Source organism: Haematobia irritans, chromosome 5 (genome assembly GCF_050003625.1).
Source record: "Haematobia irritans isolate KBUSLIRL chromosome 5, ASM5000362v1, whole genome shotgun sequence".
Lineage (NCBI taxonomy): Eukaryota > Metazoa > Arthropoda > Insecta > Diptera > Muscidae > Haematobia > Haematobia irritans.
Window position 1 is genome coordinate 115,465,230 of NC_134401.1, and position 26,017 is coordinate 115,491,246.

The 26,017-nt window shown below is 28.5% G+C and overlaps 2 protein-coding genes across 8 annotated transcripts in view; one reads left to right on the plus strand and one right to left on the minus strand.

Moving 5' to 3' along the window:
• The window catches only part of LOC142240007 (putative cytochrome P450 6u1), a 3,293-nt gene extending 2,804 nt beyond the window's left edge, over positions 1–489 (minus strand). Inside the window, exon 1 of the mRNA XM_075311726.1 lies at positions 486–489. Coding sequence (XP_075167841.1) covers positions 486–489 — 4 coding nt within the window. The remainder of the gene's footprint in view (positions 1–485) is intronic.
• Positions 490–5,995: 5,506 nt separating this feature from the next.
• LOC142238088 (myocyte-specific enhancer factor 2-like) lies at positions 5,996–25,275 on the plus strand. Of its 7 annotated transcripts, none has more exons than XM_075309632.1 (7): positions 5,996–6,328; positions 10,168–10,266; positions 15,969–16,099; positions 16,207–16,367; positions 16,442–16,941; positions 21,886–21,954; positions 24,922–25,275. In XM_075309632.1, the coding sequence occupies exons 1-7, from the start codon at positions 6,034–6,036 to the stop codon at positions 25,140–25,142; spliced, it is 1,476 nt and encodes a 491-aa protein (XP_075165747.1). In that variant the 5' UTR covers positions 5,996–6,033; the 3' UTR covers positions 25,143–25,275. The 7 variants fall into 7 exon arrangements, with proteins under 7 accessions (XP_075165747.1, XP_075165749.1, XP_075165748.1 ...); XM_075309634.1 differs by having other exon boundaries at positions 16,252–16,367; XM_075309633.1 differs by having other exon boundaries at positions 5,996–6,310.
• The last annotated feature ends 742 nt before the right edge of the window (positions 25,276–26,017 follow it).

Here is a 26,017-nt window from a genome sequence, read left to right on the forward strand (position 1 = left end):
ATGCTTATTTAAGGATATATGGCAAAAAGAAGCTTTTCGTATACAAATTTTGATTTTTTGGGGTGATCACAAATTATCGTGCTTTTTCGTTTAGGACTCATATTTAAGGAGATATGGGCAAAATAAATTTTTCATAGAAAAATTTTTTTCATATAAAATTTGAATTTGTTAGGAATTTTCATAAAAATTTTGTTTGTTTGGAGATCATCAGAATTAATGTCATTTACGCTCTAGGACGCATATTTAAGGCGATATATGACCACAATAAAAATTTATATATAAAAATTTAGATTTTTTTTTGAGGATTTTCATGAAAATTTTGATTTTTTGGGGGTGATCACGATTTCGTTCTAGAACGTAGGGCGGAGATATGGCCAAAATATGTTTTACATATGCAAATTTCGTTTTTTTTTTGAGCATTTTATTGCAAATTTTGATATTTGAAAATTTGGTAGATTTTATAAATTTGGTAGATTTTTTTGTACTCATGTGTGCTTTCAAAGCAGTTTCGACCAAATACCTAAAAGGGGTTCAGTGGTACACAAAAAAAAATTGTATAAATAATATAAAATCTTAGTTTTCAAATTAATTTTAATTTTCCAATAAAAAATCGTAATTGAATTTGAAAATATTTTCACTTTAATACTTAATTATTTTTATTTAGCTATCCCCAGAATCAAGCAGCTCCCATTGATAAAATAGAAATTCACAAAACACTGCTTAAAGTGTTTCCTTTTAGTTTCTGCGTCATTAAAATTTACTAATACTTCTTTGCAAAACCACTGTTCTCCCCATATAGAGGAGCTTGTTTTTTGTATATCATGACATTGTCGTTGAACCTTTTTGAATAATTCATGAAGTGTTTGTTTTTTTTGTCGCTTTTGCATGATGAGATATTCTAGTTCAAAGTTTTGGGTGCTTTTATTGTGGGGTTGGTATGCCTTAGATTCTATGGCATAGAACTTGAACTTGTAAATTTCTATGTATGTGCATAGATATGCGTGACTATATTCTAATAAAAATTTGATAATGTATGAGTGTAGAGTAAAAGATATAATGGCAGACAATGCTTCCTTTATGGGTGTCCCTTTTGTATTATTTGCTTTTTGTTTTTGTTGTTCCTTGTTATTGTTTATAATTTTAGTTTTTTATCTTCAGCTCAATTGGGTACAATTTGCATTATATGCTTTTTGGTAGCAAAACAAAACCATATCCAAACAATTTAATGGAATTTGACACTTTTGACAAGTTTAATAATGGATTTAATTTCAATAATCAATTGTCTGCCTTCGTTATCATCAGATTAAAAACGAATGCACAAATCAATGAAATGAAAAAAGGAAACTTAATATATCATCTATTAAATGGAATTCCAGTAATTACATTTTTTAGTTATAAAAACTCAAGTTTTTTTTTTCAAACTTAAAATCGTGGGCGTTTTAGTACTTATTTCTTCATTATTTCGTCAATTACATTTTTAGGTTCCTTAATGGCTCTTAAATGGAACCTTATCGCCTCTTTAATGCTCGTCACTTTAAGGACTACACGATAATATAAATAAAAAAAATTAATTATTACAATTATGTTTTAACCCATTTTCTATTTCGATTGAAATAAAATTTTGAAAAAAAAAAATTTATAAAAATAAAATATTGAGAAAATCTTCTATAGAAATATTTTGACTAAATTGTCGATTGAAACAAAAATTTTGAGAATATTTTTTTTATAGAATTAAAATTTTGACAAAATATTCTATAGAAATAAAACTTTGACAAAGTTTTCTATATAACTAAAATTCTAATAAAATTTCCTATAGAAATAAAATTTTGACAAAAAATTTTACAAAATTTTCTATAGAAATAAAATTTTGACAAAATTTTCTATAGAAATAAAATTTTGACAAAATTTTCTACAGAAATAAAATTTTGACAAAATTTTCTATAGAAATAAAATTGTGACAAAATTTTCTATAGAAATAAAATTTAAACAAAATTTTCTATAGAAATAAAATTTTGACAAAATTTTCTATAGAAATAAAATTTTGACAAAATTTTCTATAGAAATAAATTTTTGACAAAATTTTCTACAGAAATACATTTTTGACAAAATTTACTATAGAAATAAAATTTTGACAAAATTTTCTGCAGAAATAAAATTTAGACAAAATTTTCTATAGAAATAAAATTTTGAGAAAATTTTCTACAGAAATACATTTTTGAGAAAATTTTCTAAGAAATAAAATTGTGAGAAAATCTTCTATATAAATAAAATGTTGACAAAATTTTCTGTAGAAATACAATTTTGAGAAAATTTTCAATATAAATAAAATACATTTCAGAAATACATTTTTGATACAATTTTCTAAGAAATAGAATTTTGAGAAAATTTTCTATAGAAATAAAATTTTGAGAAAATTTTCTATAGAAATAAAATTTTGACAAAATTTTCTATAGAAACAAAATTTTGACAAAATTTTGTATAGAAATAAAATTTTGACAACATTTTCTATAGAAATAAAATTTTAACAAAATTTTCTATAGAAATAAAATTTTAACACAATTTTCTATACAAATAAATTTTTGACAAAATTTTCTATAGAAATACATTTTTGACAAAATTTACTATAGAAATAAAATTTTGACAAAATTTTCTATAGAAATAAAATTTTAACAAAATTTTCTATTGAAATAAAATTTTAACAAAATTTTCTATTGAAATAAAATTTTGACAAAATTTTCTATAGAAACAAAATTTTGACAAAATTTTGTATAGAAATAAAATTTTGACAACATTTTCTATAGAAATAAAATTTTAACAAAATTTTCTATAGAAATAAAATTTTAACACAATTTACTATACAAATAAATTTTTGACAAAATTTTCTATAGAAATACATTTTTGACAAAATTTACTATAGAAATAAAATTTTGACAAAATTTTCTATAGAAATAAAATTTTAACAAAATTTTCTATTGAAATAAAATTTTAACAAAATTTTCTATTGAAATAAAATTTTGACAAAATTTTCTATAGAAATAAAATTTTGACAAAATTTTCTATAGAAATAAAATTTTGACAAATTTCTATAGAAATAAAATTTGACAAAATTTTCTATAGAATTAATTATGAAATAAAATTTTGACAAAAAATTTTACAAAATTTTCTATAGAAATAAAATTTTGAGAAATTTTTCTATAGAAATAAAATGTTGACAAAATTTTCTCTAGAAATAAAATTTTAACAAAATTTTCTATCGAAATAAAATTTTAACACAATTTTCTATACAAATAAATTTTTGACAAAATTTTCTATAGAAATAAAATTTTGACAAAATTTTCTATAGAAATAAAATTTTAACAAAATTTTCTATAGAAATAAAATTTTGACAAAATTTTCCATAGAAATAAAATTTTGACAAAATTTCCTATAGAAATAAAATTTTGACAAAATTTTCTACAGAAATAAAATTTTGACAAAATTTTCTATAGAAATAAAATTTTTACAAAATTTCCCAAAGAAATAAAATTTTACAAAATTTTCTTCAGAAATACATTTTTGAGAAAATTTTCTATAGAAATAAAATTTTTACAAAATTTTCTATAGAAATAAAATTTTGACAAATTTCTATAGAAATAAAATTTTGACAAAATTTTCTACAGAAATAAAATTTTTACAAAATTTTCTATAGAAATAAAATTTTTACAAAATTTCCCAAAGAAATAAAATTTTGACAAAATTTTCTATACAAATAAGATTTTGACAAAATTTTCTATAGAAATAAAATTTTGTCAAATTTCTATAGAAATCCAATTTTGACAAAATTTTCTACAGAAATAAAATTTTTACAAAATTTTCTGTAGAAATAAAATTTTGACAAAATTTTCTACAGAAATACAATTTTTACAAAATTTTCTATAGAAATAAAATTTTTACAAAATTTCCCAAAGAAATAAAATTTTGACAAAATTTTCTATAGAAATAAGATTTTGACAAAATTTTCTATAGAAATAAAATTTTGACAAATTTCTATAGAAATCAAATTTTGACAAAATTTTCCACAGAAATGAAATTTTTACAAAATTTTCTATAGAAATAAAACTTTGACAACATTTTCTTTAGCAATAAAATTTTGAGAAAATTTTCTACAGAAATAAAATTTTTGAGAAAATTTTCTAAGAAATAAAATTTTTAGAAAATTTTCTGTAGAAATAAAATTCTGAGAAAATTTTCTATAGAAATAAAATTTTGAGAAAATGTTTCAATAAAAATAAATAAAATTTTGACAAAATTTTCTATAGAAATAAAATGTTGACAACATTTTCTATAGAAATAAAATTTTGAGAAAATTTTGTTCAGAAATACATTTTTGAGAAAATTTTCTAAGAAATAAAATTTTGAGAAAATTTTCTATAGAAATAAAATTTTTACAAAATTTTCTATAGAAATAAAATTTTGAGAAAATTTTCTATGGAAATAAAATTTTGACAAATTTCTATAGAAATAAAATTTTGACAAAATTTTCTACAGAAATAAAATTTTTACAAAATTTTCTATAGAAATAAATTTTTTACAAAATTTTCCAAAGAAATAAAATTTTGACAAAATTTTCTATAGAAATAAAATTTTGACAAAATTTTCTATAGAAAAAAAATTTTGTCAAATTTCTATAGAAATAAAATTTTGACAAAATTTTCTACAGAAATAAAACTTTTACAAAATTTTCTATAGAAATAAAATTTTTACAAAATTTTCTATAGAAATAAAATTTTGACAAAACTTTCAATAAAAATAAATAAAATTTTGATAAAATTTTGACAAAATTTTTTATAGAAATAAAATTTTAACAAAATTTTCTATAGAAATAAATTGACAACTTTTTCGATAGAAGCAAAATTTTGATAAAATTTTAGATAGAACTACAATTTTGACAAAATTTTTGATAGAAATAAAATTTTGACCAAATTTTCTATAGAAATAAAATTTCGATGAAACATTAGTCGGAAACAAAATGTTGAGAAAATTTTGTATAGAAATAAAATTTTGACAAAATTTTCTATAGAAATAAAATTTTGATTTTCGATAGAATCAACATTTTGACCAATTTTTCGATAGATATATAATTTTGATAAAATTGTGTCATTATGTCAATGGACTGAATAGTCTTAGTGAGCCTAATAATTAATCGGACTGCCAATTTTTTGCAATTATGTTTAAACCACTTTTCTATATTTAAAATCGAATCGAAACTAATTAATTCAATGTATATAGAAATCTTTTTTATTAGTTTCGATAACAAATCCCATTTTCGGATATAATCCACATAATGGAGTTTACGAGTCGAATTCTATATTTGTGAGGTATTTTCCCATAATTCTATTTTTTATCACATGTACCGACTAAAGGTATGCAAAGAAAATTTCATATCATTTTCAGTGGCCCATGATACGACTTTTTTATGGAAGATTAATTGCATATCAAAATCAAGAAGTGTTTAAACCAGTGTTAGCGTTCTGCTTCTTTCGATCCTTGTATTTTCGTTGGATTAATTTCATTAGATTCGGCGAATTTAAAAGCTTCAAGATTTTTAAAATCTTGATTTTTAATATTTTATTTTTTTTTTACAGTAGATATTTAAAATTTAAAATAAAATTTATTTATTTTATTAATTTATTTATTACATTAACAATAAAATTATAAATATAATTGTAAGCTTTGACTGTTAGGGTCTTAAGCTTGTTATTTTATTTTATTTGCGTCTTCAAAGGTTTGTTATGTGTTTATGTGTTTTGGATGTCTATGAATAACACTCTCTATGATTGAACCTAATCGCACTTAACCCAACGTTTTTAACCCAGCTCCACAACTCTCTGTTCAAATAGTTTGGCCTTTTGTTCTGCCGAGAAAACAAGTATCCTTTACGATTTTCAATTTTCTTTTTGAATACAAACATATTACAAACAATTTCTAATAATATTTATATCATATTTATAGATTCTCTCTTCTCCATTTCAGAAGGAGAACAAAAATGGTGTCATGTCTCCCGATTCACCGGAACAGGAAGCCGATTACACCCTAACGCCACGCACCGAAGCCAAATACAATAAAATCGATGAAGACTTTCAGTTGCTGATGCATCGTACCCAGATGGCGGGTGGAGCCTCCTCTGGCCGCAATATGTCCAATGCCAATTACACATTACCCGTATCGGTGCCGGTGCCAGGCTCCTATGGTGATAATATGCTGCAAACAAGTCCACAAATGTCCCACACAAATATTAGTCCACGACCATCGAGTTCGGAAACGGATTCAGGTGGGATGTCGTTGATAAGTTAGTAGAGTGTTGAAAACGAGCACACACATTTATTTTCTCTTTTGTTGTTATTTGTTATTCTTGTTTGTTCCTTATTTTTCTAAAATTTTTATTTTATTATTTAACCATTTTTGCTTTATTGTTTTGGGGTTTTGCAAAAAAAAAAAAATATTTTTTTTCTATATTTTTTGTTATGTAAATGAAATTGGATCATTTTATAAAATATTTTTTGTGAAAGAAGTTGGAATACAAAAATTTAATATTTCGACTTTTTTGAAAAACGTCTCAAATCAACGTTTGGCGATGGCCAAAATCGATGTTGTTTGATGTTTGCCAACACATGTCAAACGACTTTTAACTGAGAAGGTGAAAAAAGTCGAATTTGCCCTAATAACATTTTGGCAACTTTTCTATAGCAAAAAATTTTTTCAAAAATTTTCAATAGCAACAAAATTTAACAAAAAAAAAAATTTGAGAAAATTTTCTATAGAAATAAAATTTTGTGAAAATTTTCTATGGAAATAAAATTTTGAGAAAATTTTCTATAGAAATACAATTTTGGGAAAATTTTCTATATTAAATTTTGGCAACATATTCGATAGAAATAAAATTTTGAGAAAATTTTCTATAGAAATAAGATTTTGAGAAAATTTTCTTAGAAACAAAATTTTGAAAAAATTTTCTATAGAAATAAAATTTTGACAAAATTTTCTATAGAAATAAAATTTTGACAAAATTTTCTATAGAAATAAAATTTTCACAAAATTTTCTATAGAAATAAAATTTTGACAAAATTTTCTACAGAAATAAAATTTTGACAAAATTTTCTATAGAAATAAAATTTTGACAAAATTTTCTATACAAATAAAATTTTGACAAAAATTTCCTATAGAAATGACATTTTGATAAAATTTTCTATAGAAATAAAATTTAGCAAAATTTTTTTATAGAAATAAAATGTTGACAAAATTTTCAATAGAAATAAAATGTTGACAAAATTTTCAATAGAAATAAAATTTTGACAAAAATTTCTATATATATAACATTTTTGATAAAATTTTAGATAGAAATAAACTTTTTCGAAAATTTTCTATAGAAATAAAATTTTGTCAAAATTTTCTAAAGAAATAACATTTTAACAAAATTTTCTAAAGAAATAACATTTTAACAAAATTTTCTATAGAAACCCCATTTTGGCACAATTTTCTATATAAATAAAATTTTGAGAAAATTTTCTATAGAATTAAAATGTTTACAAAATTTTCTATAGAAATAAAATGTTGATAAAATCTTCGATACAAATAAAATTTTGACAAAATTTTATACGAATAAAATGTTGACAACATTTTCTATACAAATAAAATTTTGACAAAGTTTTCTATACAAATACAATTTTGACAAAAATTTCCTATAGAAATAACATTTTGATAAAATTTTCTATAGAAATAAAATTTTGACAAAATTTTCTATAGAAATAAAATTTTTACAAAATTTTCTACAGAAATAACATTTTGACAAAATTTTCTATAGCAATACATTTTTGCCAAAATTTTCCATAGAAATAAAATTTTGACAAAATTTTCTATAAAAATAAAATTTTGACAAAATTTTCCATAAAAATAAAATTTTGGCAAAATTTTCTATAGAAATACAATTTTCAGAAAATTTTCTACAGAAATAAAATTTTCAGAAAATTTTCTACAGAAATAAAATTTTCAGAAAATTTTATATAGAAATAAAATTTTGAGAAAATTTTCTAAGAAATAAAATTTTGAGAAAATTTTCTATAGAAATAAAATTTTGAGAAAATTTTTTATATAAATAAAATTTATATATATATAAATAAGATTTTGACAAAATTTTCTATAGAAATAAAATTTTGAAAAAATTTTTTATAGAAATAAAATTTTGACAAAATTTTCTATAAAAATAAAATTTTGACAAAATTTTCTATAGAAATAAAATTTTGAAAAATTTTTCTATAGAAATAACATTTTGATAAAATTTTCTACAGAAATAAAATGTTGATAAAATTTTAGATAGAAATAAACTTTTGACAAAATGTTCTATAGAAATAAAATTTTGTCACAATTTTCTATAGAAACACATTTTGGCAAAATTTTCTATAGAAACCCCGTTTTGGCACAATTTTCTATATAAATAAAATTTTGAGAAAATTTTCTATAGAAATAAAATTTTCAGAAAATCTTCTATTGAAATAAAATTTTGAGAAAATTTTGTAAGAAATAAAATTTTGAGAAAATTTTCTATAGAAATAAAATTTTGAGAAAATGTTCTATAGAAATTGACAAATTTTTCTATACAAATAAAATTTTGACAAAAATTTCCTATGGAAATAACACTTTGATAAAATTTTCCATAGAAATAAAATTTTGCAAAAATTTTTTGTAGAAATAAAATGTTGACAAAATTTTCAATAGAAATAAAATGTTGACAAAATTTTCAACAGAAATAAAATTTTGACAAAATTTTCAATAGAAATAAAATTTTGACAAAATTTTCAATATAAATAAAATTTTGAAAAAATTTTCTATAGAAATAAAATTTTTACAAAATTTTCTATAGAAATAACATTTTGACAAAATTTTCTATGGCAATAAATTTTTGCCAAAATTTTCTTAGAAATAAAAATTTGACAAAATTTTCTATAGAAATATAATTTTAACAAAATTTTCTATAGAAGTAAAATGTTGACAAAATTTTCTATAGAAATAAATTTTGACAAAATTATTTATAGAAATAAAATTTTAACAAAATTTTCTATAGAAAACCCATTTTGGCAAAATTTTCTATACAAATAAAATTTAACCAAAATTTTCTATTGAAATTAAATTTTGATTAAATTTTCTATAGAAATAATATTTTGACAAAATTTTCTATAGAAATAAAATTTTAACGAAATTTTCTATAGAAATAAAATTTTGAGAAAATTTTCTGTAGAAATAAAATTTTGGAAAAATTTTCCATAGATATAAAATTTTGAAAAAAATAGTATAGAAATAAAATTAAAAAAAAAAAATTCTATAGAATTTTCTATAGAAGTAAAATTTCCTATAGAAATAAAGAATAAAATTCTCAGCTGACCACTTTGGCAAGTAAACCCGAGCTTTCACATAGTTTGGACTAAGCTATAATAACCTGATCCACAATGAAAAAATATATTTATGGTAAAAAAAAGTAATGTCCCTTCCCAACAATAAATATCATTTACATAAAACTTTCTGCAAAAATATTGCTTTACGAAACCCTATATATTTCTTAATAGAAAAAACTTTAAAAATTCCATAAAAATAATTCGAAAAATATTATGTTTGCATGAATTTTTGTAATATTTTTGTTATAATTAATTTTTATAATTTTTTAACTCATTCCATTCGATTCCAGCTATGTGTTTGCACGTTTGTTTTTATGAAAAAAAGAAATATATTTCATAAGAATTATTTTTCTGATTTTATTTAATTTAATTTTAAATTAAAAAAAATATTTTTTTTTATATTTTCTCTTCCTTTTATTCAAAAATCTACAACAACAACAAACAACCATCAAACATGATTCACCATCAACCATCATTTACAACATCATCATAAACAAAACATCAATATTCAATCATCGTTATAATCAACCATGTGTATTGCCATCACCATCAACATTTGAAACAAAAATTGGCCATTGAAAACAAAACCCCCACACAATCTCAACAAAAATAAATATTTTAACCTAATATTCTGGTGGACTGACAACAATTATCTCATCATGATAACGAATAAAAAATATATAAATCTAAATACATTGACATGATTGTATACAACAATACTATTATTACTTAACATCTATAGTATATCCATCTGGTTCAATGTTGGAGATGTCTAATGGTTATCCTCATTCACATTCGCCGCTTGTTGGTTCTCCCAGTCCGGGACCGAGTCCTGGTATAGGTGGGCGTTTTTATTCAATTTTGTATTACTTACTAACATTGTTTTTTAAATAATAATTACAAAAGTAGTTGGTATGAGCATTTAAAAATTAAAAATTATGCTATGTAGATTTTGCGATGTCCCAGAAATTCTAAAATATAATTGCCCATAACAATTTCTACTAAAAAAATATGAAAATATGCTTCGGTATGGTTTAGTATATTTTAGTTTTAAAAGTTAAATACTATAGTGCTTGGGATCATTTCAAAAAAAAAATTATTAATTAATATTAATAAGAGTTTCGTATAGTTTTTTTTTTATTATTATGGCTTAAACTTTAGCAATTGCTATAAATTTACTAATTTTTGCTTCAATTATAGTATAACAAATAACCGGCTTATTTTGTGAACTTTTAATATTTTAAAGCATGTTTTTTTCGAAATAACTTTATTTAAATGTTTTCAATTAATTTTATTTTAATTAGATCAATTTTTTTTAATTCAAAAGACTTTAATAAAAAAATTTATGATATTTTTTCTACCATTTTAACCCAATATTGTCTAATAATTGAAATGAGTAGATCGTCCAATAAAGGGAACTGATGTGGAAATCCGAAACAGCTGTCTTCCCAACCATTTTGGACAACATTTTTGCTCTTCCATAACATCATAAAAAAATGAGTAATGATAGGCTCATATATATGAGCCATAATATCATTACATGTACTAGAGTACAATAATGTACTTCGTACAACACTCTCGAATGCGCGCATCATAGCTGATTAATGCATTTTGAGTATCAAATAATTTTGTTAATTGGACTAATTAATTTTTTAATTGACTTCGTGAGATTGATACTATAATTTCTATGATTGTAGACATTTCAATTAAAAATTAATCGGAACAATTTATTTTGTGATTGAAATAATTTTTTTTTTAATTGTTTTTTTTTTTTGTGCACTTGACCAAAATGTCCGATATAAAGATAAAAACTTATCCTTTTTTAGATTTGTATAACAAACAAGAAAAAATAATAGAAGGAGCAAAACAAAAATACGACACAGAGAATGCAGATACCTTTTTCGAAAAAGGTCGAAATTCTGTATTTTTGAAATTCCATATTTTAAATTTTCATTTAAGTCTATGTGCCCTAGGTGCACAATTTTTATACCCTCCACCATAGGATGGGGGGTATATTAACTTTGTCATTCCGTTTGTAACACATCGAAATATTGTTCTAAGACCCCATAAAGTATATATATTCTGGGTGGTGATGAAATTCTGAGTCGATCTGAGCATGTCCGTCCGTCCGTCCGTCCGTCTGTTGAAATCACGCTAACTTCCGAACGAAACAAGCTATCGACTTGAAACTTGGCACAAGTAGTTGTTATTGATGTAGGTCGGATGGTATTGCAAATGGGCCATATCGGTCCACTTTTACGTATAGCCTCCATATAAACGGACCCCCAAATTTGGCTTGCGAGGCCTCTAAGAGAAGCAAATTTCATCCGATCCGGCTGAAATTTGGTACATGGTGTTAGTATATGGTCTCTAACAACCATGCAAAAATTGGTCCACATCGGTCCATAATTATATATAGCCCCCAAATAAACCGATCCCCCGATTTGGCTTGCGAGGCCTCTAAGAGAAGCAAATTTCATCCGATCCGGCTGAAATTTGGTACATGGTGTTAGTATATGGTCTCTAACAACCATGCAAAAACTGGTCCACATCGGTCCATAATTATATATAGCCCCCATATAAACCGATCCCCCGATTTGGCTTGCGAGGCCTCTAAGAGAAGCAAATTTCATCCGATCCGGCTGAAATTTGGTACATAGTGTTAGTATATGGTCTCTAACAACCATGCAAAAATTGGTCTACATCGGTCCATAATTATATATAGCCCCCATATAAACCGATCCCCCGATTTGGCTTGCGAGGCCTCTAAGAGAAGCAAATTTCATCCGATCCGGCTGAAATTTGGTACGTGGGGTTAATATATGGCCTCAAACTCCCATGCAAAAATTGGTCGAAATCGGTCCATAATTATATATAGCCCCCATATAAACCGATCCCCAGATTTGACCTCCGGAGCCCCTTGGAAGAGCAAACTTCATCCGAATCGGTTGAAATTTGGTACGTGATGTTAGTATATGGTATCCAACAACCATGCAGGAATTGGTTCATATCAGTCCATAATTATATATAGCACCCATATAAACCGATCCCCAGATTTGACCTCCGGTGCCTTTTGGAGAAGCAAAATTCATCCGATCTGGTTGAAATTTTGTACGTGGTGGTAGTATATGATATTTAACAACCATGCCAAAAGTGGTCCATATCAGTCCATAATCATATATAGCCCCCATATAAACCGATCCCGAGATTTGGTTTTGGAGCCTCTTGGAGGAGCAAATTTCATCCGAGTTAGTTGAAATTTGGTACATTGTGCTAGTATATGGCCGTTAACAACCATGCCTAACTAGGTGCATATCGGTCTATAGTTATATATAGCCCTCAGATTAATCGATCCCCAATCACACAAAAATTGGTCCATATCAATAATTGTATATAGCCCCCATATAAGCGACCCCCATATTGCAATTCTGGCTCCCTACGTACCGTGCAAAAGTCCATATCGATTCGTAATTATTTGTAGACTTACCTACACATACTTTTTTTTGTCTAATGTATAACACGTATGGACTAACACACAATTTAGAAAACGAATTAAGATACCACAACCCAAGTAATTCGATTGACGCAATCCATGGTGGAGGGTACATAAGACGGCCGTTTATACTTGTTTCTTCTGAAATGCTTATACACACAAGCATTTTTTTTATTCAATCACGAAATTAATAGATCCAATTAATTTTTTAATTGAAATGTCTTTAATCACAGAAATGATAGTATCAGTTAAACAATTATTTGACAGTCAATTAAAAAATTAATTGATACTATTATTTTTGTGATTAATTTTTGTTTCAATTAAAAAAAAATTGTTGAATCAATTAATTTTTCAATTGAATAAGTTTTACAACTCAATTAAAATTGTAATTGGAACATTTTTTCATGAAATTTTTTTTCTGTGTAGAATTGTAATTTTAAGGAATAGTCATAAGGAAAGAAAACAAAAGCAGTCCTTCTGAGTCCAAATTACTAGCTGGAAAAAAAATAAATTGTAAGGCCCATATCTCACGAAATATTAGAGGTATTCGCATACGATCTCCATGATCGATTCATAATTGCTGATTTGGCAGCTTAACGAACGACCAGGTGACAAACATTCAACGACTATAGGTCAGCGCCTGGACCCACTAGGAACCCATAAACAAGCAAACTTGGAGAAAAACCCTCAGCTTTATAATCAATCTGAATTATAATAAACAAGTATATACAGCAGTAAGTTCGGCCGGGCCGAATCTTAAATACCCACCACCATGAATCAAATATAATAGTTTACTTTGAAAACTCATCCTCGTAGCAGGTTACTTGATAATATATAGCATTTTAAGGGGTTTGATGACAAATCTTCTCCCAAGCAAATCAGTTCAACCAGTACGCTTCCCGAAGAAAAAAATTAAAGATTCTACCTATGAAGACCAGCTCAGATTCTGGATTTATGAAAACCAATTTTGTTTGAGTTTTAGAGAAATCATAAACATATCGTGTATATGATGAAATAACGCCTTGATTTGAAGTCCTAGAAATAAATTCGGGAGTAATGTCTAACATATATGGGACCTATACCAAAACATGGACCAATACTCACCACCTCTTAATGTTCCTCAAATACCTCTAGAATTCCAATTTCAGACGAATTGGTGAAAACTACGAATTCTAGAAGCCCAAGAAGTAAAATCGAGTTATCAGTCTATATAAGGGCTATACCAAAACATTGACCGATACGGACCATTTTCGATACACCTTTTTATGGTCCTAAGATACGTCTATATTTCTAATTTCCGGCAATTTGGATAAAAACTACGGATTCTAGAAGCCCAAGAAATAAAGTCGGGAAATAGCTCTATAAGGGGGCTATACCAAAATATGGACCAATAGGCACCATTTGCGACACACCTATTTGTGATCTTAAAATACCAGTAGATTTTCAATTTCAAGCAAATCGGCTAGAAAATATAGTCTCTAGACGCCAAAGAAGTAAAACCGAGAGATCGGTTTATATGGGGGCTATAGCAAAACATGGACCGATACGGACCATTAAGGTCCCCAAATACCTCTAAATTTCCAATTTCAGGCAAATCGGATAGTAAATACAGTTTCTAGAAGACCAAGAAGCAAAATCGGGAGATCGGTCTATATGGGGGCTATACCAAAACATGGACCGATACGGACCATTTTCGACACACTTCTTTATGGTCCTAAAATACCACTAGATTTTCAATTTCAGGCAAATCGGATAGAAAATACAGTTTCTAGACGCCCAAGAAGCAAAATCGGGAGATATGTCTATATGGGGGCTATACCAAAACATGGTCCGATGGGCACCATTTTCGGCACACCTCTTTATGGTTCTCAAGTACCTCTAGATTTTCAATTTCAGGCTAATTGGACAAAAACTACGTTTTTTATAAGCCCAAGACCCCAGATCGAGAAATCGGTTTATATGGGGACTATATCAAAACTTGGACCGATATAGCCCATCTTCGAACTTGACCTGCCTGCAACCAAAAAACGAATCTGTGCCAAATTTCAGGACGATAGCGCAATTATTGAAGGCTGTAGCGTGATTACAACAGACAGACAGACAGACGGACATGCTTATATCGTCTTAAAATTTCTCCCTGATCAAGAATATATATACTTTATATAGTCGGAAGTCGATATTTCGATGTATTACACACGGAATTTATACCATTCAATGGTGGTGGGTATAAAAAACGATTTGATACCACTGTGCGCTGTTTGAACTCACTACACAATCCACCAAACACAAGACGCAAATTTCCGTGCTGTATTGCTCTTCTTCCATTTGTTTGAAATACGTGGACCCTCTGACTTCCACAAAACTAAACTGTGGATAGAATATCCACATTAGCCATTTGCCTGAGTAGATAGAGCTACACATATATAATGTTTGCCACAGTTCGATAGGTTCAATCCCAGCCCAGAAAAAATATATTTGTCGAATTTTCGACTTTCCAAAAATTTAAAAAATTTGTCATTAGGTTTTTACAATTATATAGTGGACTTTCAAATTAACGATCTTCGACTTGTTGGGGATGTTTCAGCATAAAACGAATTATATCACATTCCTCGTTCAATTCAAATATGAGTTTTCGACTTTTTCATTAATGTTCGATTAATCGAATTTGGTGGCAATAAAAAGGCGATCATTCGTTTTATAAAAGTCGATTTTGAAGATTACAAAAAAAAAATGGACTTCAACATTTTTTTAACAAAAAGTCGGTTGTTCGAAAAGATGAACACTTAAAATGAGTATAGCCAAAGATTTGTTAAATCAATAAATTTCAAAATCATTCTAACACTAACATTATTACAACTAATATTAACCATAGTTTTTTTTATATTAAACATTTTTGCATGATTCGATTATACTTTGAATCCATATAACCTTTTTCCTAATATTAAATTATGTATTCAATTGAAAAAAATGCTAAAATATAAAGAAATAAATTTTGTTTTATATTTTTATATTTATATCCATTTTGTCTTTTTCATATAATTTTTTTTTAGCTCATCATCTAACGCATAAACAACATTCGCCAGGCAGTCAAAATGGTCGAGCTTCCAATTTGCGGGTAGTCATACCGGCACCTACAATTGCTCAAAACATGTCCACCGCCGATGAATTAGCCTATACAGATGTAAGTATTTTCTTAGAGCTTAAAATGGAGCCAATTATAACTCCCTTTGAGTACTTATTAATTTTGAGTTTTTAATTAAATTAAATAATTTTAAAAAAAATTTATAGCGTCACAATCAAACAACTTTAAATACTCCCGTTATGACATTACAGACACCCATACCAACGTTACAGGGTTATCCATTTGTACCGCAAGATTTCTCTATGAGCTCCGATGTGATGAGTTTACCCACATGGAGTACTCATCAAGGACTGGTACATCAGACGGGGTAAGTGGATATTGAAAACACAAATACTAAATAAAGTTATATTTTTTTTATAACATTTTCATTTTCTATTTCAGTCTCTCCCATTTAAGTGTTTCAAATACCACACCACCTCCCGCCACATCACCAGTCAATATTAAAGTCAAATCCGAGCCACAATCTCCACCCCGTGATCTCTCCGGTGGCCATCAACATAGTAATGGCTCCAATTTAGGCTCTTCAAATAGTGCCGGTGGAGGTGGTGGTGGCAATGGTGGCAGTGGTGGTGGTGGAGGTAGTTCGACTAGTCACTCCAGTTTAAATGCCAATAATATAAATAATTCGTTGTCTCTAAATTCCGGTGGTTTGAGTGTTAGCAGTGCAGTAGGAGTTATAGCTGGTTCTAGTCCTGGTGGTGCCGGAGGCGGGGGTGGCGGCGGCGGTATATTAAGTGGTGGTGCTTCAAATTCTTCCTCAACATCCAATGGCTCGGCCAATGATCAGGCGACCAATTTAAGTGTGCTAAATCATAGTCAACAGCATTTGGTCATGGCTGGTTCAAGACCATCATCAACGGGTCACCTGACACCGACACCGGGTATGTAAATTTGTTTTTATAAAATTAACATTATTGGCTTTTTAGTGTTTGTGTTATTGTTTCAATAATTATTAAACATTTTTAAATTGGATATTTTCGAGGTGAAAAAAAACTCCTATCAAATAGGATAGGAAATTTACAAAGGCAATTTCCATTTAAAATTATCTAGGAAATTTATTTCAATTTATAAATAGAAAAATTAAATTACCCATAACTCACAACCAGTGTTACCGTTGTGTCACTATAGTGGCAAATTTGCCACTTTTTTCAAGAGTTGATACTTTTGTGCCACTAACCCCCATTTTCATGAAGCTCCGTTAGTGCTCCGTTAACTAACGAACTTTTAAACCGTACTATGGACATATCTGACAATTTGCCTATATATTCCACATGCCAATTAGGAACTTAACTACAGGAAATTATTTCAGTTAAAGTTAACAGGAGAAAAGATAATTGAAATTTATTTTTTGTTAACCGGCAGTTAAAGCCTAACGGAGCTACAAGAAAATGGCCGTAAATGTGATACTTGGTATTATCAGTGTATACTTTTATCGCCTAAAAGTATGCATGAAACATGTTCGATAGTAGATAAATCGGGTTAATCTTTTGAATATTAAATATTGAATTCGACATCAAGATATATTTTTAAACAAAAATATGCTACATTACGATAAATAAAGCAAATTAAATTACATGAAAATAAATTAAATTTAATTAAATTAAAATAAAATAAATTGGGTGGATTAAGTTATATTAAATACAAAATTAAATTAATTAATTTGATATTTTATTTTAGATTAATTTTAAGCTAAATTTATATATATAAAATTTTATTACATTTAAATTCGGTTAATTTTAATTTAGTTCATAAAAATTAAATTAAATCTTCAAAAACAACAGTCAGTGCCCGTAGTTATATTTTTGTAATTCTTGGACTAGCGAACAATGTTCAAAGTATTATTATATTTTTAAATTTTCACCCGAAATAATTATAAATAACAAATACAGTTTACATAATTTTTATGCCTTTAGTATTCTTAAAGCCTTGAAAAATTAATTTAAGCTAAAAAGATTTTAATGAAATTAATAAAAAAAAAAAATAAATTAAATTAAATTTATGTCCTTTAATATTCTTAAAGCCTTGAAAAATTAATTTAAGCTAAAAATATTTTAATGAAATTAATAAAAAAAAATTACATTAAATTAATTAAATTAAATTTGTGTCCTTTAATATTCTTAAAGCCTTGAAAAATTAATTTAAGCTAAAAATATTTTAATGAAATTAATAAAAAAAAATTAAATTGAAATATACAGAAGTAATTTAACGGAGACACATTTGTAAGAGATTGGCTGATAAGTCCCCGGTCTGACACATAGATGGCGTCGCTAGTATTAAATGCATATTATTTTTATACCCTGCGCCACACTGTGGAACAGGGTATTATAAGTTAGTGCATATGTTTTTAACACCCAGAAGGAGACGAGGTAGACATATGGTGTCTTTGGCATTAATTCTCAGGGTGGTTCCCTGAGTCGATATAACCATGTCCGTCTGTCCGTCCGTCCGTCTGTCTGCGAACACATTTTTGTGATCAAAGTCTAGGTCGCAATTTAAGTCCAATCGCCTTCAAATTTGGCACATGTTCCTAATTTGGGTCAGAATATAACCCTATTGATTTTGGAAGAACTCGGTTCAGATTTAGATATAGCTCCCATATATATCTTTCGCCCGATATGCACTAATATGGTCCCAGCAGCCAGAGTTTTATACCGATTTGCATGAAATTTTGTACAAACATAATACTTAGTCGTATAGTCAAGTGTGCACAATTTGATTGAAATCGGTTCAGATTTAGATATAGTTCCCATATATATCTTTCGCCCGATATGGACTAATACGGTCCCAGAAGCCAGATTTTTGGCCGAATTTGGTTGAAATTTTGCACTAGGAGTACAATTAGTAGTATAGTCAAGTGTGCAAAATTTGATTGAAATCGGTTCAGATTTGGGAGCCACCGTGGTGCAATGGTTAGCATGCCCGCCTTGCATACACAAGGTTGTGGTTTCGATTCCTGCTACGACCGAACACCAAAAAGTTTTTCAGCGGTGGATTATCCCACCTCAGTAATGCTGGTGACATTTCTGAGGGTTTCAAAGGTTCTCTAAGTGGTTTCACTGGAATGTGGAACGCCGTTCGGACTCGGCTATAAAAAGGAGGTCCCTTGTCATTGAGCTTAACATGGAATCGGGCAGCACTCAGTGATAAGAGAGAAGTTCACCACTGTGGTATCACAATGGACTGAATAGTCTAAGTGAGCCTGATATATAGGGCTGCCACCTAACCTAACCTAACCTAGATATAGCTCCCATATATAGCAGTCGCCCGATTTACACTCATATGACCACAGAGGCCAATTTTTTGCTCCGATTTTGTTGAAATTTTGCACAGGGAGTAGAATTAGCATTGTAGCTATGTGTGCCAAATTTGGTTGACATCGGTTCAGATTTATATATATCTCCCATATATAGCTTTCGCCCGATTTACACTCATATGACCACAGAGGCCAATTTTTAACTCCGATTTTGTTGAAATTTTGCACAGGGAGTAGAATTAGCATTGTAGCTATGCGTGCCAAATTTGATTGAAATCGGTTCAGATTTAGATATAGCTCCCATATATATATGTTTTTCTGATTTCGACAAAAATGGTCAAAATACCAACATTTTCCTTGTAAAATCGCCACTGCTTAGTCCAAAAGTTGTAAAAATGACTCTAATTTTCCTAAACTTCTAATACATATATATCGAGCGATAAATCATAAATAAACTTTTGCGAAGTTTCCTTAAAATTGCTTCAGATTTAAATGTTTCACATATTTTTTTACTAATATTGTGTTCCACCCTAGTGCATTAGCCGACTTAAATTTTGAGTCTATTTGTAGAAGTCTATCAAATTCTGTCCAGATCTAGTGATCTGGTAAACGCAGTGGACGCCCGAAAGATGTGGTTACCGACGAAAACATCAAAAAAATCCACAAAATGGTTTTGACTGACCGTAAAATGAAGTTGATCGAGATAGCAAAGGCCTTAAAGATATCAAAGGAACGTGTTGGTCATATCATTCATCAATATTTGGATATGCGGAAGCTCTGTGCAAAATGGGTGCCGCGCGAGCTCACATTTGACCAAAAACAACAACGTGTTGATGAGTCTGAGCGGTGTTTGCAGCTGTTAACTCGTAATACACCCCGAGTTTTTCCGTCGATATGTGACAATTGATGAAACATGGCTCCATCACTACACTCCTGAGTCCAATCGACAGTCGGCTGAGTGGACAGCGACCGGTGAACCGTCTCCGAAGAGTGGAAAGACTCAAAAGTCCGCTGGCTAAGTAATGGCCTCTGTTTTTTTGGGATGCGCATGGAATAATTTTTATCGATTATCTTGAGAAGGGAAAAACCATCAATAGTGACTATTATATGGCATTATTGGAGCGTTTGAAGGTCGAAATCGCGGCAAAACGGCCCCATATGATGAAGAAAAAAGTGTTGTTTCACCAAGACAACGCATCGTGCCACAAGTCATTCAGAACGATGGCAAAAATTCATGAATTGGGCTTCGAATTGCTTCCCCACCCACCGTATTCTCCAGATCTGGCCCCCAGCGACTTTTTCTTGTTCTCAGACCTCAAAAGGATGCTCACAGGGAAAAAATTTGGTTGCAATGAAGAGGTGATCGCCGAAACTGAGGCCTATTTTGAGGCAAAACCGAAGGAGTACTACCAAAATGGTATCAAAAAATTGGAAGGTCGTTATAATCGTTGTATCGCTTTTGAAGGGAACTATGTTGAATGATAAAAACGAATTTTGACAAAAAATGTGTTTTTCTTTATTAGACCGGGGACTTATCAGCCAACCTGTTAATGTCTTAGCAGATTTTACTGATGTGCCTACTACACTCATAGAAAAAATCATGCACGGCGTGTTCATTTCAAAACGATTCGTTCATGAAAGTGAATCAACACACATGTGGTGTCAAACTGTGAACAGGCGGTGTCAATCTGACAACGATAAAATGACACCATGCGTTGTCAAAACAACAACCAGCGTTCATGATCTGAAAACGTTATGGTTACGACTTTATAAACAAAATTAAAAAATATATTTCCTCTTGCGTGACTCGAACCTGTGTTTTCTGCACCATACGAGTTAACAGTCGCCTTAGCACATTGCACCACCGAGGGAGTTGCCATAATAACGTCTAACGATTATTTTAAGACTTTTCATGACCAAAGAAAAACGAATGCCGTTCATGAAATCGTGAACGCCAGTGGACGAAATTGTGAACATTCCGTTTTGATTTTTTGTGAACGTTTCCGTTTCATTTTGTCACCGTCCGTTCACGACTATGGAACGTAATTTTTTCTATTAGTGTAGTTTTAGTTTTTCACCCAATCGAATAACCCCCTAAAACTTCTCCATTTCAATATCTTAAAAAATATCATTGAAGCCTTTTATGTAAAAAAGTCAATCAAAATGTCAAACAATTAAATGATCATTTCGAAAATATCCACAATTTAAATACCATTAATAATGCATGTTAAATTATTTCTATTTTATTTTTATAATATTTGTATTGTGTTTTTAAAAAATAAATTTTGATAATGAAAATATAAATATGGGATGAAAGCAATTAGATATTTAATTGATTTCGCCACACGCCTAAAAATTTATATATTTTTAAACTACAGCAATTAAATTTAGTTTAATCGATTTTTTCGATTTGTTTCATAAATAAATGTTTAAAAAATATATACTATGTATGTATGTACTTAAATATATAAATGCTTGCTAAAATGTCTATATGTTTTATGTGCTGCCATAAAAAATAACATTTAACCATAACAACAACAACAAAAAAAATCAATTAATTCCTTTCTTATAGGCATAGATAAATATGAAGGTTATCCCTATCGGTCACAACTGGGTCCGAATTCTAGATTATGGAATTTTGGTAAATTGGCTTCCTATAATGCAAAAAATATATTTATATATGTACCCCCACCCCTAAATACAATAATCCCCCCAACATCAATATCTATACATTTGATCTTTTGTAGAGAATCGAAAAAATAAACGAACGTGAGCTCTTGGACAAAATAAATAAAGAAGCTTATTTTGTATTACCCATGGGCATTTATCAAAATTATTTGAAAAACAAAAGAAACTATGGCAATTTTTCCATGTTAAACTTTGTTTGACATTTTCAAATTTTTGTATCAATCATATCTCATATTTCTATTTTAAATTCTATTTCAAAATCCAAAATTTCCATTAAATACCAAAATTTTTATCCATTTCTCTATCATCAAATTTTATACCACTTTTTTTGGTTAGCATTTTTTGATATTCATTCCATTTATCATTCACCTAATTATTTTGAACATATTTCAAAGTTAGACATAAATAAAAAATATATAGTATATCATGTAATAAAACAATGTATTCTCTAGTATTCAAAATTGACCCAGTTTATGATGACCTTTCTTCAAAAATTTACAGTTTTTTTAACGTTTACTTTTATATTTATTTATTATTATTATTATTCTTTTTTTTTAATAAGTGAAACTATGGAATCACTACATAAATTTAGTCATCAAAACGGTTTGTTCAGACATACATTATTTGTTCTTAAAACATTATAGAGTTAATGAAATACGAGGACATATTTAATGGATATATAGACAAATCCGCGTTTCCATATTTAGGGCCGGTACTAAGTTCATGTTTCTTTGGTGGAAGCTATGTTAATTTTTCACAAGTGAAAATTGAAATATAATAGTAATAAAAATTCGGATTTTCTTTGCAAAACCTAATTTACCTTAGAGGGAATTCCATGTTAAGCTCAATAACAAGGGGCCACTTAGAGAAGCTTTGAAACCACTTAGAGAAGCTTTGAAACCCTCAGAAATGTCACCAGCATTACTGAGGTGGGATAATCCACCGCTGAAAAACTTTTTGGTGTTCGGTCGAAGTAGGAATCGAACCCACGACCTTGTGTATGCAAGGCGGGCATGCTAACCATTGCACCACGGTGGCTCCCAGGGTATGAACATAGTAAAGAAAAAATATTCATGATTATAATTTTGATTTTCTCCACTGAAATACGAACAACAAAAAAAGAAGTAAAGTAAAGGTTATAATTTAGATTTTCTCCACTGAAATACGAACTTAGTACCGGCTTTTATAAAAAAAATACATAATGTGTTTCTTAGTGCCCGTGCAGTGTTGCCAGTAGTTTTCCAATTGTCCCCAAATTAGGACGCCTTCGTCCCCGAAAATCCCAAATTCAAACCGAAAATCCCCAGATAATCTTTAAAAAAATTATACTTATAAAATTTTAAATTTATACATTGAATTTTGAATTTCACGTTGAAGGAAAATTACACTAGTTTACAAAAACAAAATTTTTTTGACGTACACTTGATGAGAGGCAACTTTTCTTACGTATTTTGATCCGCTGAGTTCGAAAATTTTTTTAAAAAAATTTTAATGGAATAGTTTTTGAGATATTCCGTTATTTTAAGTTTTTCGCTCTACAAATTCTATCTCGAGTTAGTTAAAAATGTTTAAAAAAAATCTAATTCAGCAGATCAAAATACATAAGAAATGTCGTCTCTCATCAAGTGTACATTTTCAGTGTAAACTAGTGTTATTAAGCATAATTTTTTTCTATCTGTTGTTTAAGACAATTTCGAAGAAAAAAGTTTTTTTAAAGACGCACACAATTTCGGTAAATTTTATTCGACAACTATAATCTATTTTGTGAGAATATCGAATTTGGTATAATTGTGTACATAGTTTAGTGTACAAATTTACAATTTTCGTTGACTTTGTTTTGGATTGGACAAAAATGCTAAAGCTTCTGTCGGACGAAAGACTTCCTGCAACTTAGAGAAGCTGGTTGTTAGCAATACTAAAGCGAATTCCCCAACAAACTACTTCAAATTTCTAGAAATTCTCCATCATATACCCAATTCACAAATTTCTTCCGCATTCACCAAAAATATCCCCCATTATTGGCAATACTGTAAGCGCTTTCTCTATTAATTACCTTTAAATAGTTTTATAAAATAAAGGGATTTTTTAAAATTCTCCAACAAACCCTTGCCCCCTGTAATCGCGTTCTCTATTAATTATCTTCAAATTATTTTTTACATTTTGTCTTCCCCTGACCCCTTCAAATTTCTAGAAATTCTCCATCATATCCCCAATTCATAAATTTCTTCCGCATTCACCAAAAAGATCCCCAATACTGTAATCGCGTTCTCTATTAATTATCTTCAAATTATTTTTTAAATTTTGTCTTCCCCTGACCCCTTCAAATTCCTAGAAATTCTCCATCATATCCCCAATTCATAAATTTCTTCCACATTCACAAAAAAAAATCCCCAATACTGGCAATACTGTAATCGCGTTCTCTATTAATTATCTTCAAATTATTTTTTAAATTTTATCTTCCCCTGACATTTTAAAACTTTTTCGGAACAATATTTTAGGATAATTTAAGTTTATTTTTATTATTTACTATTTTGTTACTTTTCTTTTCTACATTTTTCACCCATTTCGCTTTTAATAAAACCAAAACCAAAGCTTTATTTGATTTGCATGCTATTTTACAAATAAACCAAAAAAATACTCCTACTTTTAACTACGATTTGCATTGTAATAAAATACAACTCTGAGAGAAATGTAACTGTCCTATGGCATTTTCTCTCTCAGAGTTGTATAACGGTTGCCATAATATATATCTTTACTTTTCAATTACCTCTCTCACACTCCGTACAATGTTCAATGCCGTTTAAGCAACAAATTAAAAAATCAAACAAACATAAGCATAACCAAAAGCGAAAGATGAAATGTATAGAAACTCAATATTAATCTTCTCTCTGTAATGCAGAATTTATATTTATTAATGCAGGTGCTGTGACGCCGAGTAATATACCCTCTCCCGATATGCGCCTAAATGATATGCACAAAGCGGCGGTTAGTCAGCAACAACAACAACAGCAGCAACAACAACAGCAACAACAACATCAGCAACAACATCAACAACAACAACAACAGCATTTGAGTGATTATGAGAGTGGTCCGAATCAGGCACACAAACGCCCTAGAATATCGGGAGGATGGACAACATAGCCAAATGAAAATAATAACAACAACAACACTAAAACATTAGTAGACAATTATGAACACAATCATCATCAGCACCAGCAACATTTTCATAGCAATGATGCTAATAGCAGCAGTAGCAATAGCCACAGCAGCCGTAGCAGCCATAGCAGTAACAGCATTAATACAAATCAACGACATTCTTCGTCACAATTTAGCCAATATCATCATTTGCATCAGCAACAACAACAACACAACCAACAATCATTTAGCCATAAAACACAAAAACCAAATGATTTGTATAACTATAATATGAGTAGCTCAACATTGGCAACATCATCAAATAATACCAATAGTAAAACTTTGTCAAGGGTAACGGCGTTAGATATAGCAGAGACGACGGCCGCACAACAAGTAATGCAAGACCACCTAAATAGTTTCAATGATACCCACCAAATTATACAGCAACAACAACAACAGCAAGATCATCATAATAATCGGATTACACGATCACTTCAATCGTGTAAAAACAATTTAAATTTATTAAGTACAGCTGGGTCTTCAACACCTGTAACACCGTCAACATCTCCCTTACCAACGCCTTCATCCGCCCTTAATGTCAACTCATCAATGGGTATGGATAATAATAACAATAATATGTTAATGTTTCAACAACAATTGAAACAATTTTAAAAAAAGTAAAACGGTAATAGGTTCACATACATATGTGACGATTTTGTTCTTTTTTTTAATATGGATATTATAAATAAATATGAGAATTATATATTGCCATTCATCTATGCCTATGAATAATCCAGTCAAGTCAATATTACATAGTCAGACTTTGTCAATAATTCAATTAATAATATAAATATAAAACTAATTCATTTGTTTTCACTGGT